The 19,443-nt window shown below is 35.0% G+C and overlaps 1 protein-coding gene across 1 annotated transcript; it reads left to right on the top strand.

The window, feature by feature from the left end:
- The first annotated feature begins 1,644 nt into the window (after nucleotides 1–1,644).
- Nucleotides 1,645–19,225, top strand: GAS2L3 (growth arrest specific 2 like 3). Its single transcript, XM_029955798.1, has 6 exons — nucleotides 1,645–1,751; nucleotides 4,487–4,628; nucleotides 9,860–9,923; nucleotides 10,850–10,988; nucleotides 14,202–14,309; nucleotides 16,118–19,225. The coding sequence occupies exons 1-6, from the start codon at nucleotides 1,719–1,721 to the stop codon at nucleotides 17,429–17,431; spliced, it is 1,800 nt and encodes a 599-aa protein (XP_029811658.1). The 5' UTR covers nucleotides 1,645–1,718; the 3' UTR covers nucleotides 17,432–19,225.
- Nucleotides 19,226–19,443: the final 218 nt, after the last annotated feature.

The raw sequence follows: 19,443 nt of genomic DNA, 5'->3' as shown, positions 1-19,443 counted from the left end.
TTGGGATTTTTCTCATTGCTTTGCAAAAGCAATGAAGGCATATACCTTTAAGTTTTGAATCAACTTGGGTCAGTTAGTGGCACCTGCTTTCCCTTACTTTATTTCTGTTCCCAGCTCATTGCCTGCTGTTGGGGCAAACACAATCCTCTGTCTAAAATTAACCCCTTGAATGATAAGCGTCTTGCCCAGACATAACTGCCAAAGGACCTTGAAGAAAAGAAGATTCTTTGAGAGACAGACTCCCTCATTCCTGTTTTTTTACTTCTGTTCTCACGGCTGTTCTTTCTTTTGTGATTAAAAAAAATGATCCTTCCCAGGGCATGTTTTTACTCTCTCAAGGACCATAAGCTTTGTAATCATTAAAGAGAAAAAAAAATGTGTAAACCCCTATGGCATAAAAGACACTGACTTTCTTAGTAAAGTGTGGCTTTACCACCATTCACGTTGTCTGTCTTCTTTCTTTCCTATAGATAGTTCGCCGACACCAACCACCTACTCAGGGACCGTTCCGCTGGGGGTACGTGGGCTGGCTCCCCCGTCCTCCGGATTAATGTTAAAATCTTTTTTGAAAAATATAAAGGTCTGATTTTGGGTTCTATATAACTGACCTTCCCCACCTCAATCTTGCATTATGCATGAAATTCTGAGTGGAATATATACTGTAGTTAAAATATTGCTATTTCTGAGGCATTGAGGAGTAGAGGCACGTAAACCCTAGGAGGAAGTGTCAGGCTGGAGAATATCTGGCATCATATTTCTTTACTCAGTTAGAATCTAGGAGTGCTCTGAACTTTCTCCCCAGGAAAAAAGCTCTCTTTCTTTTTTAAATGTTTATTTACTTTGAGAGAGAGAGAGAGAATAGGCATAAGTGCGGAGGGGCAGAGAGAGAGACAGAATCCCAAGGAGGCTCTGTGCAGTCAGCTCACAGCCTGACCCAGAGCTCGATCCCATGAACCATGAGATCATGACCTGAGCTAAAATCAAGAGTCCGATGCTTAATGACCAAGCTACCCAGGTGCCTCCAAAAAGCTCTCTTTTAAACAAAATTTCATGTAGCATTCCAAGGTTTTTGTGAAAAGGAGTATATAAAGCTTATCTATGGCCTTCTCAGATTATTAAAAACAGTATACAGTTATCAGTCTGCTCATTTGGATAATTTTTGTGAAGTTTATTATGTAATAATAATGGTTCTAAAGAAAGGATTTGAGAGGTGAAAAGTTGGTATTCCCTGGGTGGTGGTTATGTTATTACTTGTAATTTTAAAATCATAAGAGTGTCTTTCTTATTTAGAGAGAATCTTTTTCTTGTGCAAGCAGTAGTAATGCACAGTGAATCAAAACTTAACCTTAACTGCTAGTATTGAAAAATGACACACTCTGGTTTTTTAAAAATGAGATAAATGGTCATTTTATTTTTCCTTTACTTCTACATCACAGATATTTTTGTTTTGGTTGTCTTTCATGTAGTTTGGCATTGCCTATTTTAACTGTAGCTTCTAAGAGTGAATACTTTAAGTCTGATCTAATATTTGTCTCCTGTGTTAACTATAATCTAATTATATTTCATTAAATTTTAGCCATATTGTGTGATTTACTGTGTTTCTAGTAGAATCTTAACTTTGAAATATGTTTTTAGGTATTGAAGTTAAGGCAGAACGATTATTGGAAGAACTTGATAATGGAGTACTATTATGCCAACTGATTGATGTTCTTCAAAACATGATAAAAACATGCAACTCTGAAGAACCTGAGGTAAGAACATGTTTGACAATAGTGACTTTATACCTTGGTACATGTTAATTTGCTTATGTACATTTCTTATCATATCTGAGAGGTTGTGAACTTCCACCCAATTATCTACAAGACCTTAGATAATTTTACCTAATCTTTTTGAGCATCTGAAAAAAATATTCTCATTTGCAAAATGGAGGTATTGACATTTACTTTGTTAGATTTATTTGTGAAGATTTGGTGAAATTAAAAGATAATGTATAGATGGTATTTAGCTTAGCACTCAGTGTAAGTAAATATCTGGTAATTGGTTAGCTATTCCTGAGAACAATAATCTTACTTGTGAGAGTTAAATGAGAAAAAAGCTCGTGTTGGTCCCTGGCACACAGTTTGGGACTATTATATTACCATTATTATCATCATCATCATCATTATCATCATCTTTATATTCTCTATATATTGCCTTGGTACTAAATTCTACCATTGGATTGAATGAATAAAAATTTTTTTAGACATTTTTCTTTTGTTGACCCTAAATTCATGATTTGAACTAGAAGAGGTTTCTTCTTTTCATCAAACATCAAACATTTCTTCTTTTCATCTCAGAGATCTGGGATCTCTGAATGTGGGGCCTGGACACTCACACATATATATAATGGTATATATAATGGTATCATCTTGCCGAGAGACAGTGGGTGATAGACATCACATTGGAAATAAAGCATATCTTTTGATACATAGCATAATTCTCCTAGGAATTTATTCTAGGAAAATAATCACAAATTCACAAAAATGATCATGCAAAAAAGTTAAGAGCAACTTAAGTGCTTATCAATAAAGAAATTGTTAAAAATTAATTACAGTACCTAAACAGAGTGGAATGCATTATCCATTCAATAGAAATGACTATTTTAATCTTTTATTTTTCATCCCAAAAAATGCCTACAGCCTCCTGTTAAGTGTGTATGTGCACATACGTAAATCAGATTGCAGCCTAGCGTGTTTATGTGATATCCTGTAGGTGCAGAAATGTATACTCTTGTGCGTAACGATGCTTATTGCCAATGTGAGTGAGAAGATTTCAGTTGACAATTACAAAAACTCACAAGGCTGTTTTAATTCTGGAAAATATAACAACAGGAAGGGTATATAAGGAACTGTTTATACTGGTTATTTCTAGGGAGAGAGAGGAACTGAGTGATAGAAGTGGGAGAAGGACTTATATCCTATTGTGCCAACTGCATTAAAAAATTGCTTTTTCTTTTTTTTTTTTTAACTAATAATAGTTTATGGTCAAGTTGGTTTCCTTAAAACACCCAGTGCTTCTCCCACAAGTGCCCCCTTGCATGACCATCACCCCCCTTCACCCCTCCCCCTCCCCCTTCAGTTCTCTGTTCCTTTTCAGTGTTCAATAGTCTCTCATGATTTGCGTCCCCCTCTCTCCCCAACTCTCTTTCCCCCTTCCCCTCCCTATGGTCCTCTGTTAAGTTTCTCCTGTTAGACCTATGAGTGCAAATATATGGTATCTGTCCTTCTCTACCTGACTTATTTCGCTTAGCATGACACCCTTGAGGTCCATCCCCTTTGCTACAAATGGCCAGATTTCATTCTTTTTCATTGCCATGTAATACTCCATTGTATATATATACACCACATCTTCTTGATCCTTTTATCAGATGATGGACGTTTAGGCTCTTTCCGTGTTTTGGCTATTGTTGACAGTGCTGCTATGAACATTGGGGTACATGTGCTCCTATGCATCAGCACTTCTGTATCCTTTGAGTAAATCCCTAGCAGTGCTATTGCTGGGTCATAAGGGAGTTCTATGGATAGTTTTTTGAGGAACCTCCACACTGTTTTCCAGAGCGGCTGCACCAGTTTACATTCCCACCAACAGTGTAGAAGGGTTCCCATTTTTTTTTCCAAGTAAAAATTTAAAACAGAACTAAAACCACTCTGCCACCACAAGATTAATTAACTATTCTTGGTCCAGACAGTCAAAGAATTAGGATTCTATGAAACTTAGACCATCAGTTTTCAAAGAACTTGAATTAAGAATGGGTTACTACTTCCTTATTTGACAGTCTTCCCAAGAAAATCAGAATCATATTTATGAATCTGCAAATAAGGAAGTGAGCAAAAATGAGTGTGTCCATTCGCTTTAACATAGCAATAATTTTGTGTTTGTATTTACCTGTGTATGGTGAGACAGAGATGTGCTTTGGAATTATTAGACTGTCATTTTTTATTTTAATTAAGACTCTTGTGTTTTGTGTCATTTTAAGAAGAGGTTAGAGGGGCACCTGGGTGGCTCAGTTGATTAAGCATCCAGCTTCCGGCTTTGGCTCAGGTCATGGTCTCACAGTTCGTGGGTTCAAGCCCCACATCAGGCTCTGTGCTGACAGCTAGCTCAGAGCCTGGAGCCTGCTTTGGATTCTGTGTCTCCCTCTCTCTCTCTGACCCTCCCCTGCTCATGCTGTCTCTCTCTCTGTGTCTCTCAAAAATAAATAAAAAAAATAAGAAGAGGTTAGAGATGATTAATCCTACTGCTGATTTTGGCTAGATTGATTTTCTAGGAATCATTTTCTGAAATATGTTTAAAGTAATTAAAATCATTTTTGAAAATATCTTTTCTTTCTAATGTGTTTTTAAGTAACATTCAATATATCAAACATTTATTTAGTAATATTATAATGGGTATTTAATGAAAATATTTTTGATATGTATTTTTAAAATTATTCTTTCATCTTTTCCAGAATTTTCCAATGAGAAAAGTGCCCTGTAAGAAAGATGCTGCCTCAGGTTCATTCTTTGCAAGAGATAATACTGCAAACTTCCTTCACTGGTGCAGACACATTGGAGTTGATGAGACTTACCTCTTTGAATCTGAAGGTTTAGGTAAGTGTTGTTATCATTGTGTTTAATGTTTTTAGGGTATTTTTGTATGCCTCACATCTAATTTTTTTTTTCCAAATAAGGACTCAAATTACATATCTGGTTTTCTTAGAAAAATTTATACTTTAAATATATGTAAAATAATTGGAGAATCAGATTAATATATTAAGGTTTTCATTTATAGTTAAAAGATCTCATATATTTAGAATGCTGTAGAAATATTTTACCTTGTCAAAGGAAGGTTCTAGACTAATCCTTTACTAATGAATCTTTTCATTCAGAATTACTCCACCAAGTCTAAATTATTAGTAATTTCTTTTTCTTTAAATTTTTAAAATGTTTTTTATTTATTTTTGAGAGACAGAGAGAGACAGAGCATGAATGGGGGAGATGCAGAGAGAGAGGGAGACAGAATCCGAAGCAGGCTCTAGGCTGAGCTGTCAGCACAGACCGTGAGATCATGACCTGAGCTGAAGTCGGGTGCTAAACTGACTGAGCCATCCAGGCACCTCTAACTGGATAATTATAGAAATAACAGAAGGCCAAATAATTTATGCTCATGGTATTTAGATTTACTTGATACACCACAGATAGCAGCTGACACATTGATTAAGTGGATTCATGGTTTTGACAATTCATTTTAAAAAGCCATGCTCTACTGAGAATTACTGACATATTATGTCATGTACTTTAAGTCAATAGGAGCATTTGTGCAGACTAAAGTGTTAAGTGTTAGGCATCTAAGTTTTAGATTACTATATATGTATCTCCATACACACACGGAATGTGGACTGTTTTGATGGGAACAGTAGTGTACCACAGGTTGGCGGGGGTCATGGGAGTAGTAATATGCCCTGGTAGGGACAAGTGTTTTATTGCTGACATTGTTTAGAATTGCTGGTTCATGGGGAATAATAAAAAGCAAACAAATTTTTAGATGGTTTTAATATTGTTTTAAAATTCTCTGAACTTAAAAAAGAGTAACTAGTTCCACTGTCTTAAGCAAAGGCTCAGGTTATTAGGTAACCACCTGTTCCTAGTTCCATATCAAACATAAGCTGAGAAAATAAACTAAAAGAAGAACAAAATAAAATAAAATTCTCTGACTGGACACACCCTTGTTGCCTGCACAGAGGGTAGGCTGCTCCCACTGCTTCCCATTTGCTATGCCTCTGGATATTCCTATCCCTTATACAATTAAAAAAAAATGTAATAAGTTACTATTTTACCCCATTTTGCACCCTGCTTTAATCCAGGTGTGCTGATTATTATTGACAGTGAGGTTGATATAATGTCCTATACAGCTTTTAGAGATCAAAGGAAAGAAGAAATTCTTTGAAGTCTCTACTTTTTAATTTATTGTTTCTGAAAGCATATAAAATTGTATATTTCTCATTCTAAGTAGAAGCCATCTTCTGACTGCCCTGAAGGTCAGTATAAGATTAAATAAAGCTCTACCAGTAACATTGATTCATTTCTAGACATTGATCTGATGACCTAATGTTTTTACTTTCTAAAGGTTTCAGAGATAAGACTCTTAATTTTTTACATTTTGCCAAGAAGGCAATTAAAAAAGCAAATATGCTATTTTAAGGTACTTTTAAGTGTTTAGAAAAACAAGTTTAATAAAAATTAGAGGACAAATTTTTTTGGTATGAATTTTAAATTCAAATATAGGCCTTGCCTTTGCTTTAGGAGACTATACTCTGTGCTTGGGGTATATAATAGATGATATTCATAAATCAAATAACAATTGCCGTTTCCATTGGGCAAATCAGTATGCATAGTATTCATCACATATACCATTATTCTGTTAAGTTCAGAATTCCTAGAGTTTTTAACTCTAAGGAAAAGAAAAGGAAGGGAGATGTTCCAGAACTACCATTTTGGTGCATTTAGCTGAGTTCTAATGATCAGGGGTTTTGTTTGTCTGATTTTGTTTTTCATTAATGAGCCTTGAATCATTAGGTTAACATTTGGGTTCCTTTAAAAAAATCAAACAAAGATTTCTAATGTGCTAAAGTATACAGAACAAAACTTAGCATCTTAATCATTTTTAAGCATATTAGATTTTGTTTATAGCATTAAAAAATTGATATATGCTTAAAGTAACATAAAATTCATCACTTCAAAATATACACCTAGCTGGTTTTTAGTATATTCACTGTATTATGCAGCAATCACCACTAATTAATTCCAGAACATTTCCATCATTCACAAAAGAAAAGCTACTAACAAGTAGTCCCAGTTACTGCTTAGGCACCTTCATCTTCTGGCAACCACTAATCTACTTTCTTTTTCTATGGATTTGCATATTCTGGACATTTTGTATAAATAGAATCATGACATATGACTTTTTGTGTCTGGCTTTTTTCATTTAACATGTTTCATTTATGTTGTAGTAGTCAACAGTCTTCTCTCCTCTTTATGGCTGAATGATATTCCACGTGTGGATATACTGCATTGTTTAAAATCCATTATCATCTGATGGACATTTTGACTGTTTTTTTCTTTTTGGTCATTATGAATAATGCTACTATGTACATTTGTATACAAGTGTTTGAGTGAACATATGTTTTTATTTCTCCCAGGGATATACCAAAAGTGGAATTGTTGAATCACATGGTAATTCTATGTTTATCTTTTTGAGAAAGTACCAAATTTTTCACACTGGCTATAGCATTTTACGTTCATACTGGCAATGCACAACTTCACATCTTTGCCAACACTTGTGATTTATTTGTTTTTTATGACCATCCTAGTGGAGATGTGAAGTGGTGGCTTATTGTGGTTCTGATTTGCATTTCCTTAATGACCAATGATGTTGAGCATCTTTTCATTGCTTATTGGCCTTTTGCTTGTCTTCTTTGGAAGAAATCTTTATTCAAATCTTTTGCTCATTTTTGGAGGGTCATTTGTCTCTTTTGGTTGACTGGTAAGAGTTCTTTATTTATTTTGAATACTAGGCCATTATCAAATACATGATTTGCAAATATTTTCACCTAGTCTTTGGTTGCCTTTTCACTCTCTTGACAGTGTCCTTTGATTCATTAAAGTTTTTATTTTGATTAAGTTTAGTTTATCTTTTCTTTGGTTACTTGTGCTTTTGGTGTGTATTTAAAATATTATGGCCTAATCCAGAGTCACCCAGATTTTACCTCTTATTCCTTCTAAGGGTTTATAGTTTTAGCCCTTATATTTAGGTCCTTGATCCATTTTGAGTTATTTTTCATATATGTTATAAAGTAAGGGTATAAATTCATTCTTTTGCATGTAGACATCCAATTGTGCTAGCACCATTTGTTGAAAAGACTGTTCTTGGGGCACCTGCGTGGCTCAGTCGGTTAAGTGTCTGGCTTCCGGCTTCAGCTCAGGTCATGATCTCATGGTTTGTGGGTTCGAGCCCCACATCAGGCTCTGTGCTGACAGCTAGCTCAGAGCCTGGAGCCTGCTTCCGATTCTGTATCTCCCTCTCTCTCTCACCCACCTCTGCTCGTGCTGTCCCTCTCTGTCTCTCAAAAATAAATAAAAAACATTAAAAAAAAAAAAAGAAAAGACTGTTCTTTTCCTTATTGAGTTGTCTTGCCCCTGTTTTTGAAAATCAATTGAACATAAATGTCTGGATTTATTTCTGGACACTCAGTTCCATTCCATTGGTCTATATGTCTTACACTAGTAACACACTGTCTTGATTAATGTAGCTTTGTAGTAAATTTTGAAATTGGTGAAGTGTGAGTCTTCTATCTTTGTTTTTGTTTTGGCTATTCTGTCTTACAATTCCACATGAATTTTATCAGCTTATCCATTTCTTTAAAAAAGGCTGTTGGAATTTTGATAGGGATTGCATTGAATATTTAGGTCAGTTTTGGAGAGGATTGTCATTTAGCAACATTATGTCTTCCAATCCATGAACATAGAAATGTCTTTTCATTTATTTGTATCTTCTTTCAACAATATTTTATAGTTTTCAGTGAAAAAGTTGTATAATTATTCTTTGATTAAATTTATTCCTAAGTACTTGATTCTTCTTGAAGCATTACGAATAGAATTACTTTTAAATTACACTTTCAGATTGTTTATTGCTAGTATATAAAGTGAAACAATTTTTGTATATTAATCTTGTGTCCTTCAGCTTTGCTGAACCTGCTGTTTGCCTTTTGGGGGGGCAGGAATTCCTTAGGGATTTTTTTATGCAAAGGACAATGTCACATATGACTAGAGATAGTTTTCCTTCTTCCTTTCCCATATGGACGCCTTTTATTTGTTTTCTTGCCTGAATGTCCTGCCTGGAACCTCCAGTATAATTTTGAATAAAAGAGTGTGGACATCTTCATCTTCTCACTGTTCTTAGGAGGAAGAATCTCAGTCTTTTACCATTAAGAATGATGTTAACTATGGGTTTTAATTTTTTTTTCAGATTTATAAAGTTTATAAAGTTTCCTTCTATTCCTAGTTTGTTGAATCTTTTCTCTCATTCCTCCTCCCCTTCCTCCTCTACCTCCTCCTCCTCCTTCTAATTCTTCTCATGTAAAGGAATTGGATTTTCTCAAATGCCTTTTCTGTGTCTAATGAGATAATTGTGTTTCTTTTCCTTTATTTTATTAATATGGTGTATTATATTGATTCATTTTCAAATGTTCAACCAACTTTGCTTTCCTGGGATAAATCGCACTTGTTTCTGGATTCAGTTTGTCAGGATTACATTGAAGATTTATATCTATGTTCATAAAAGATACTCTTATTTAGTTTTCTTGTGATATATTTGTCTGACTTTGGTATCAGGGTAATATTGACCTCATAGAATGAGTTAGGAAGTACTCCTCCTTTTCTGTTTTTGAAAAAGTTTGTAAGGTCATTAACATGACATGTCTAACATGTAGTCCTAAGCTAAAGAGAGTTTAGAATAAAATTGAGGTGATATATCTCTTCAAATAATATCTCCTGTTGAGAGATCTGAAATATAAATAATTTAATGTTACTAAGATCTTTTGTATTTAGACCTAAAATGCTACAAATTTGGGTACATGGTAAGTTTTCATTTTCTTCTTGTTAGCCATTTAAAAAAAATTTATGGAAGATGATAATATATAGAGAAAATAAAAATGTCTTTTCTAAATCTCCATACAAGTAAAGCTAGTGTCTTCATTATTCTTTTCTTTTACTTCTTCCAGGCCAGAAGTACATTTCTCTATTTAATTTTGCTCTTTAAAATATGTGGTCTCATTTTTTCACAGTTTTGCACAAAGACCCAAGACAGGTGTATCTTTGTCTTCTAGAAATTGGTCGAATTGTGTCAAGGTATGTATTCGTATTCTTTCAGAATTTCAATGTTATAAACTTTTAAAAAGCTACTTTATTTTAGATATAACACTATTTTCTGTAAATAAAATACTTTTTTTAAAGAATGTTTATTTATTTATTTTGAGAGTGAGAGAGAGAATAGGGAAAGGGCAGAGAGCAAGGATGGGAGAGAATCCCAAGAGGGCTCCACGCTGTCAGCGCATAGCCCAGTGCAGGGCTTGAACTCATGAACTGCGAGATCATACCTGAGCCCAAATCAAGAGTTGGACGCTTAACTGACTCAACCACCAGGCATCCCTAAAAGAAAAGAATTCTTGATCAAAATAACTTAATTTCTTACTTTTTCTTTTTTTTTTTTAAATTAACTTTGCTCTATTTGTGTAAGCTGTGTCATGTGTCAACATCTGTTCACCCATTTACTTTGACTTCATTTAATATTAAACTGTAAAAGTAGTTACTTAAAGTTTTTAGACTAAGAATAGGGTAAGAGCATGTAAAACTCTTAGCATATCAAGGCAAGGCAAATCCTCTGGACTCAAAGAGGATCTGGTAAGAAGGTGGAGGCTTGGTGCCCTCCATACCTGGCTTGGCCCCATCTTTACTCTCCAGATGACTTTAACTGACTGAGCCATCCAGGTACCCTAACTCTTGAGCTGACATTAAAGGTGACTGACTTTCGGTATCCCTGGTTGAAATTTGGGAGCATCCAGTAATCCAAATATGTAGTATGAGATGATGATATCCTGAAGTTTTGGCAGTCTGTGAGACAATAAAAAGCATTTCCAGATGTTCCAGCGAAACAACTGGTAGAAGAGAATCATGAAGACTTCACTTTAACAATAAAATATAACCTATTATGTTATGCACAGAAGCGCTTGGGCCAGACTTTTCTTGAATGATGAGATCTCCTAATTGGCTTTCAGATATGGGGTTGAGCCACCAGTATTAGTAAAACTTGAGAAAGAAATTGAACTGGAAGAGACCTTACTTAATACTTCTGGGCCTGAAGATTCTATTAGCATTCCAAAATCATGCTGTCAGCATGAAGAGCTGCATGAAGCTGTAAGTAACCACTCTATTTTCTCTCAACTATGATGTGTCAGAGTCTCATAGTTTGCCACAGGTGATGCTCCATTTAAAAGAAAATGTTTCTTATTCAGAACATACACCAGTACTAATTTCCAGTCCCTGCTGAGTTCAGGGCACTATCTGTTAAAGGTGATTCGTTGCTTGTGTAAGATAAGGGATGGATGTATAGTTGAGGAGTGGAGAGGCAAATAGGCTGGAATCCATCATGAAGGGTACTGTAGGCCAAAGACTCTATTAATTCTTTTTTTAAAAACATGGTAGTATTATAATCTGATTTGAAAATTATGAGGATTACTCTCATGGTCGTGTAGAGATTATATTGGTTTTATTATAATGATGATGAGAACCTGAACTCAAGTAGCAGTGGTGAAGGTGAAGCAGAAGGAATAATTATAGGACATATTTGGAGGTAGAATTGATGGAATGCTAATTCTGATAAAGAGAGAGAAAATCTAGGGTGATTTCCAAGTGTCTATGTAAATGGTACACTGATACTTGGAAAATATAGAAGTAGGAAAAGCTGTGAGAGCAAATTGATGGGGTTTTTGTGAATGTTCCCCTGAAGGAATGTATGCAGACTTTTCAATGAGGGGTCTTAACTGGAAATCCTTTTAGCTTGACCTGTTCATCATCATGTAGAAGGTAGAGTTGCAGTTGCTCAGGCTGGGTCTTCTGCAGCGACTACAGTCTAATAAGCGATGAAGGTGAACTGAGTAGCAAACATTTTTTTCTACTTCCACTGTTGCTCAGAATTATGATCTTTTTCAGACTTTAGTATTTATGAAAGTGCTTAACATACACAATTATTTAAGAAATAAAAAATAAGTCATTACTAATAAACATTTACAAAGGTGTTACTTTGATTGTTTTGTTTAATGTAATAAAAATCTATAGTAAAACATTTGGATTTTCTTGCAAGACAGATTAAGAAAATGTCAGCCTGAATACTCTTTACCAGGCCAAAATATATTTACCTACATGATATTATTGATTTATCTGATGACTGCCAATGTCAATATGTGACACAGTGATAATGCAGTAGTTAAAAAATAAAATCTTTTTAATTTAATATAATCTAAAATAATGATAAAGAAAACATTGGTAAATTTTTAAAAAAATGTTTATTGAAAGAGAGAGAGAATCAAATAATTGATAGTAGAGTAGTGCCTTTTTAGATTATTTTAATTTCTTTAGCTATTTCCTTTAGTGTTTTGATGTTAATTATGCAATAGATGAAACCAGAAGAAAACACTCCTTACCCATAGCTCATTTCTTTTAAGCTTACCCCTATATTTAGATTGTGGATTAATGCTAATTTTTACTGCTGGATATAAGTGGTATTTGGATATTTTTAAGAAAGTAGTGACTTTTCATGTCCACATTCTTGTGGAAACTAAAAAGGAACATACTACTCTAAATATATATGTGCTACATGGGTACATTCAATGTCCATCTATATATATAGGGGGTCTACAGAAATCTTGGGGTCATGTTTAAAATAGGGAGTAATTATCATCTGGTTCATTATTTAGAGTGCTGCATTCAACTATAATTCTGTATGCTTTTGAAACTTTTATGTATAGGAAGTAGTGACTGGAAAAAATACCTCCTTTTGGATTACTTTGATTAACTAATATGTAAATGGTTCTAACAATGATGAATCCTTTACCCATACTCACTTTATTTTTAGCCATCTTATGCATGTCCTATATGTACACACATGTGCATGTATACCAGGCTATGATCAAGATAAATTTCATTGAATGGCTTATGAAAATCAATTCTATTTATCATCATATTATTTTGTTAAATGAATGATGTTGAGAGATAAGTTCTGGACCCTTCTGATCAAGCCTTGGTGAATCCACCTGTGGCTATTCACGTTGGGTAGATAATGAAGACAATCATACATTTCTATTAGTGCTCCACTAAATTGGGCATATCTGAAGAGATTTTGGTTTAACATCATGCCTAAGTTCAATTAAGTGAGTTTGTTTAGATATACTGTGTGTGACAGGTAGTTGAGAAAAATATTCATGGTCTTGCTTTTTCAAAAATGTAATTTTAGGAAATAAAAATATTTTCCATGATGACTGATATGCAACTTATTTTCAAACATATCTTAACAAATATTTTAATTTTTAATCAATTTATTATAATGTCCATGTTTTAAATATAAAATTCCTGAATTTCTTTTTATATTCAAGTTTTTATAATTTCTGAGATGTTTACTGTAGGTAAAAATTCTGTAAGCTCCTTGAGGGATAGAAGTAAGGATTTCTCTCCAACTCTCATCTCCTTAGCAGACTATTGAAACAAAGTGAGCACTTTTAGGAAAATGCCTCTTGAATTGAATTCTTTAGAATCTCACCCTATTTGGGTGAATAGGTATAAATATGCCTCTGCTTATTTCAAACAATCTAGATATTTTGGAACAATCTAGATATTCCCCTCCCCCTGTTAGTTGAACATGGTGTTAAGGGACAAGGGAAAATTCCTATGTAAGCTTTATCTGACTGGCCTTTGAATTGACACAGATATATTAATCAAGGGCATAAAGCAATGCAAGCTTAATAATGAACTCATGTATTTCCTAATGTGTTTTTTGTGTTTTGAATTGACTTCACTGTTGTATACATTCGTAGACCTTCTCCAGGGGTCAATGAATGTAGTAGGATCCTGATTTTACTTGGGCAGAGAGAGAGTGAGGGGGAGGGAGAAAGACAGGGTGGGAGGGAGGGAGAGAGACTCAAGACTTCATCACTGGGGTGCCTGGGGTCTCAGTCAATAGAGTGTGGGACTCTTGATTTCAGGGTCCTAAGTTCAAGCCCCATGTTGGGTGTGGAGCCTACTTTAAAAAAGAAAAAAAAAACTGTCACTGCCAGCTTTTATTAGATTAGTTAATGGCTAATCTGAACAGTTGTCAGGGCGCCTGGCTGGCTGAGTCGTCAGAGCATGTGACTCTTGATCTTGGGATTATGAGTTCAAGCCTCAGATTGGGTATAGAGCCTACTTAAAAAAATCCATATCTCAATATATGTCAACAGGTAAAGGAGAGATAAATGGCTCAACTCTCTTTAAAATTTTATCTTTGAGTTTGATTTTCCTACCAGATAACCTTGCATTTTAATGTTAAAAAAAAACTTTTTGTCATAAGCACTAAATTTTGTTTATTTTTAATCTTAGGTTAAACATATTGCTGAAGACCCTCCTTGTAGTTGTTCCCATCGATTTTCTATTGAGTACCTATCTGAAGGACGGTACCGACTTGGGGATAAAATACTCTTTATAAGAGTAAGTCCACCATTTACACCCTATTTACATACAGATCTTGTTTTGAAATTGGATTTATTGCTTTACCAAATGCCTTTTGCTTCTGTTTTACTTTTTAAAAAATTAGAATAGAGGGTATTATTAGTGGAAGAATTTTACTGTACAGGAAAAATATGGAATACTTGCTTTCATGAGTGTATGTTGAGTTTGGATAGACACCTTTAACACAGCAAACTCCTAACTACAGGATAGATCGGACACTGAATATAGTTGTGGAGGAAATCTTTGTATACCTCAGGTAATTTATTCCATTTTTTTGTATTTTCTAAAACATACTTCCCTATCATAAGAAGAAAAAAGCAAAACAATACATCTAGTAAGATTCAAAACCAATAATAAGAAAAGGAAGGAGAAACACTGAAGTCTATAATAATGTGTAGATTGGGTCTTAAGAATAAAACCTTTTTGCATTGACACTGCATCAGTGCATACACCACCATCCTGATACAAAGCTTCATTCCCTTCCTTCGCCCCGTCTGAAATCCAAGGTGATTGACCATCCCCTTTATTGGTAAGGAGATGGAAGTTTTACCTGTTTTGAGCATTCTGTCTACTTCTGATACTAGACCTCTTTTATTCCCAATTTAGGAGTATAATATAAAAGTATTTAAAAGATAATTTCATCCATATTTTCTGTTATTTCATTTATTATCTTACCTCACACACCCTACCCAACTCACATAGAAACAAACCCAAGCACTTTCTATTTTTTTAATTAGCTTTCTTTTTTTTAAGGCAGTCTGATACAGTGCTAGTGCACAGAGCATGGGGTTTAAAGTTAAAATTTGCAGGGCAATCTCATAAAATTGAGCAGATTTGCCTGCTGAATGGGCAGGGGCCTGAAAATCATCTGGGGCTGTGCTGGCAGACCCAGGATGCATCTTGTCTACACAAAAACACCACTTGGGTTGGGCAGCCTGGTACATTTGTGGTCAGGCCAAGCTGTGTGATTTGAAGCCTTTCCTCATTCTCTCAGAGCCAAAATTTTCATGTCTGCAAAGAAGAAATAAATAATAAATTGTATCAAAGTTTTTGAAAGATTAATTTGCTAAAATATTTATGAAAGTAATTTATTTAAATTGTAAAGTACATGGGGCACCTGGATGGCTCAGTTGGTTAAACATCCAACTTTGGTTCAGGTCATGATCTCACAGTTCATGAGGTTGAGCCCCTGTGTTGGGCTCTGTGCTGACAGCTCAGAGCCTGGAGCCTGCTTCAGATTCTGTGTCTCCCTCTCTCTCTGCCCCTCCCCTGCATGGTCAGTCTCTCTCTGTCTCTCTCTCTCACTCTCAAAAATAAATAAACATTATAAAATTACAAAAATAAATTCTAAAGTACAAGTTTAGTCATTTTTATTTTTCTTTCATAATTATTTTTTAATTATGATGCATACTTTCTGTAAGTCCTCATTTCTCCTTCTCTTCTTCTCCCTCCATCTTTCTTCTCTCTATTCTTCCTTCAGTGTGGCATTCTTTATTGAACAAAATTGCCCTTGTAATTGTGTATGTTGTAATTTGGATTTTTGGATGCAAGTTATGTGCAAATATTTTTCTTACTAACTGGAAGACTTATATTAGTTGTATGAGTTCAAAATGAATTAAATTAATTATTTTAATAATATAAGGAATAGACTGTCAATGTATAGTGAAGCTGTGGGCAAGTACTCTGAGTTTCATTGATCACAGACATCACAAATTGTGGCTGCTGATGAATTGTAACTGAACGTTTCAGTTTTACAGCTTTATTTTTTACTTTCTTTTGGGGAAAAGATGCTTCATGGAAAACACGTCATGGTCCGTGTTGGTGGAGGCTGGGACACTCTTCAAGGATTTTTACTGAAATACGATCCCTGTCGAATATTGCAGTTTGCTACACTAGAACAAAAAATTCTAGCTTTTCAGAAGGGAGTTTCTAGTGAAAGTGTACCTGATCCGTCCACCAGAACTCCTCAGCCTCCTGAAATGAATCCTTTGTCAGCAGTGAGCATGTTTCAGAAACAAAAACAAAAACCTGGCACGCCAATGGGTATTCCCAGGAACAAAGAAAAGCAGGCACGTCCACTGGCTGAGATGCTGCCAGAATCTTCCCTGAAGCGAGGGAATCTGGGCTCCGTGTCAGTCCGTCCTAAATTGCCAAATTCTCCGGCAGTGTCTTCTCATCTTAAGCTCAAATCTTCAAAAGGCGTAGCAAAGAAACCACCAGCACCTTCTTCCAACAATGCTTCATCTCCACTTCCTTCTTTAAATCCAGTAGGTAAAAGTACTTCTTCACCAGCTTCATCCAGAACTGCACCCAGGTGTATCTTATCGCCCAGAACTCCTAAGGCCAAGCTTGCTATAGCCCAGAAGCCCAGAGATGGGCCCGAGTCTGCACTTTTGCCAAACAAATCTGGAAAAACGGAACCAAAGCATTTGAAACACACGCATGTATCTTCCAGGGATAGCGCAGTATCTCAGTCAGCGGCACATTCAGATTCATCATCAGAGTGTCCAAAGCTCCCTAAAGCAAATGTCCATGTAAGGCCTAAACCTTCCCCTTCTTTACATTCCCCTGCAAAAATGACAAAATCTGGTTCTAAAACTACAGCTGCAGGTCTAGGAACACAGTCTCAGCCATTTGACGGAGCCCCACAAGCCAGGGCAATGCCAGCACAGAAACCTAAGTCAGCCTTGAGCTTAAACCAGCCACCCTCCGTGTCCTCAGTTGTGCCTGCAGAAGCTGCACAGGAATCAAAAGATAAGAATATGGCTTCAGTTGCCAAAAAGCAGCCTCCAAATAAAAGTACATCCCAGAAGACAGGACCCAGCTCCTCAAAGTCCCCTGGCCGTACCCCGCTTTCCATCATGAGTCTTCCCCAGTCCTCTGTCAAGGCACAGACTGTACCAAAGTCAGCACAGACCGCCACTAAGGGCCAGTATTTAGCTAAAGGGCCTCCAAAAAGTGCCAAAGCCCCAGCTTCAACCAGGAAGCCACCCTCATCTGGTAAGGAAGCAGTTGGCGAAGATCAAAAACTTACTTCAAAGAAGAAGGAAGATGATGACCATTATTTTGTTATGACTGGAAGTAAGAAACCTAGAAAGTGAACACAACTGTCTCATTTTAAGAAAACAGGAAAGGAAGAGAACAAATATATTAGCATCATATCTTAAAATTTTCTCCTGTTAAAATAGATTCAGAAATTAATCACAGTAAGATGGGGGTTGGAGGCTGGGGATGGAGGTGGAGGGTGCATCAGAATTCTTAATAATAGACATTTATATGATTTTCAATTCATAGGATCTTTGTTAATATCTGCCCTTGAGGGGAAATGTAGAGTTAAATAACACTACTGGAGTTATAACTATAGTTGCTATATTTTTCAATGTGTATTAAATAGGGAGGTTACATGCCTACTAATAGCAATAGTAGTGCTCTAAATATTAGTTATTGCATCTTAAAAATAGCAACGGTTTGGCATTTGTCTTACAAAAGGCACCTAATTTAACTTTTTGATCAGGATTGCCTGATTGAACAGTCCTAAGTACCATTGGCTGCTGCTGATTAGCCTGGATGTTACTCTAGGGTTAGAATTGTATTAAGATTTTTTAAGCTTTCCAAATCAGAAGGAACTGATTTTTGACTGGCTTATTTTAATATTGGTAATATTTTGTTATATTTTTGGAAAAAAATTTTGTAATATTTTTGGTATAAAAGCAAGATATTGAAATATAATCTGAAATTTGGTAAAAAAAAGACATTATTTATAAAGTGTAAACCTCTTTTAGATGGATGTTGTGCAATGTGAAAGGGGAAACTGATTTTGTAAATTTTAGCATATCAAAAATATTTTTAATATAGTTTCCTATGAGTGCAGATATAAATTTTTACTTTAATGTTTTAACATCAGAATTATGTTTTAACAGCCTTAAAACTAAGGTGTTATTAAAGAATCTTATGATGGTGCTATATAAAAATTCTATTATGTGATTGTTATTTTTCCTTAGGTAGCTCAATGCCAGTTTTAATTAGATCCTTCCAATTACATTAATTTTCTTTAATAATGTCATGCTGCTTTCAGTTTTTCAATGGCAAGTGGACAGTATGTATGCAGCATCTTAGACTCTGTAGGCAGATTCTCCAAGGAGCACATCCACATCATGTAATGACTGCATAGGTTCCACTGATCTAAGATAAATGTAAATAATTTGTATTTTAAGGGATTATGACTATTTAAAAAAGTATTAGTGTACTTTCAGAAGTTTGGGGGTATGCTTATTAACTATATAGTATTATCAGTTATCATAGGTTATTGTATTCAATATTGCGGTCTGTGTTTCCCTATTTTAAACTAGAATATGTTGTCTAAAGAAAAATAATGGTTTATACAAATGTGCAATTACAAAATAAGCATCTTAAGTTGACTACTAACATTCTACAGATTATAAAGCAAGAAAACCTTGTATAAAATGAAGTGACCTTTTGTCTGAGGAATACAGTTAAAATCAGAGATATATGCACACTCGTTTTGGAATAATTGGTGCTCCTCTTCTTACAAAGACAGTCACCAAATATTTGGTTTGGTTCTGTTACTCTGGGCATTGAGAGAGAATATTTAAGTCTTTGGAAAGTGAAATCAAGTTCAAGAAGTGCTGGATGCTTTACATTTTTAGTGATCAGAAATATTTAAGGTGTCTTCCATAGAGGAAGAATTTTACCTTCAAGGGAGTTTATTTCTCCATAAGATCAAATAATTCTTCTGTACCAGTAACTTCCAGAACTTATAAAAGTATGAAACTACAGCCAACCTATGAATCCAAGTAAATTTTACAGTATGTAAAGAGTAACTTTTGTGTTGAGAATAATCAGGAATAAAGTATCCCACAGGCATCTGGTACAAATTCCAAGAATTTTGTTGTCGTTGTTGTTAAATTGGAGGTTAATTCATAAGTGGCCCTATTCATCATCAGTAGGGAATTCTTCCAGTTATATTCATGGTGCATGAATTTTTATTTATATATAGCTTACCCTTCCAAGACAAAGATTTTTCAAAATAAGCAACAGCTGAAAGATACTTTATTCAAATAAGTTTTGAAATTCTCTTAAAGAGCTGGTGTTC

Source organism: Suricata suricatta, chromosome 10 (genome assembly GCF_006229205.1).
Source record: "Suricata suricatta isolate VVHF042 chromosome 10, meerkat_22Aug2017_6uvM2_HiC, whole genome shotgun sequence".
NCBI lineage: Eukaryota > Metazoa > Chordata > Mammalia > Carnivora > Herpestidae > Suricata > Suricata suricatta.
The sequence above is the reverse complement of the archived record's forward strand: the minus strand, read 5'-3'. Positions and strand labels throughout refer to the sequence as shown.

What these genes read in the sequence shown, in the direction of transcription:
- GAS2L3 (XM_029955798.1), top strand. Translation starts at nt 1,719, where the DNA reads ATGATAAAAACATGCAACTCTGAAGAACCTGAG. An exon ending in CTTTGAATCTGAAGGTTTAG is followed by an intron (nt 4,629 to 9,859) that starts GTAAGTGTTGTT and finishes ATTTTTTCACAG; the next exon opens with TTTTGCACAAAGACCCAAGA. An exon ending in ATTGGTCGAATTGTGTCAAG is followed by an intron (nt 9,924 to 10,849) that starts GTATGTATTCGT and finishes ATTGGCTTTCAG; the next exon opens with ATATGGGGTTGAGCCACCAG.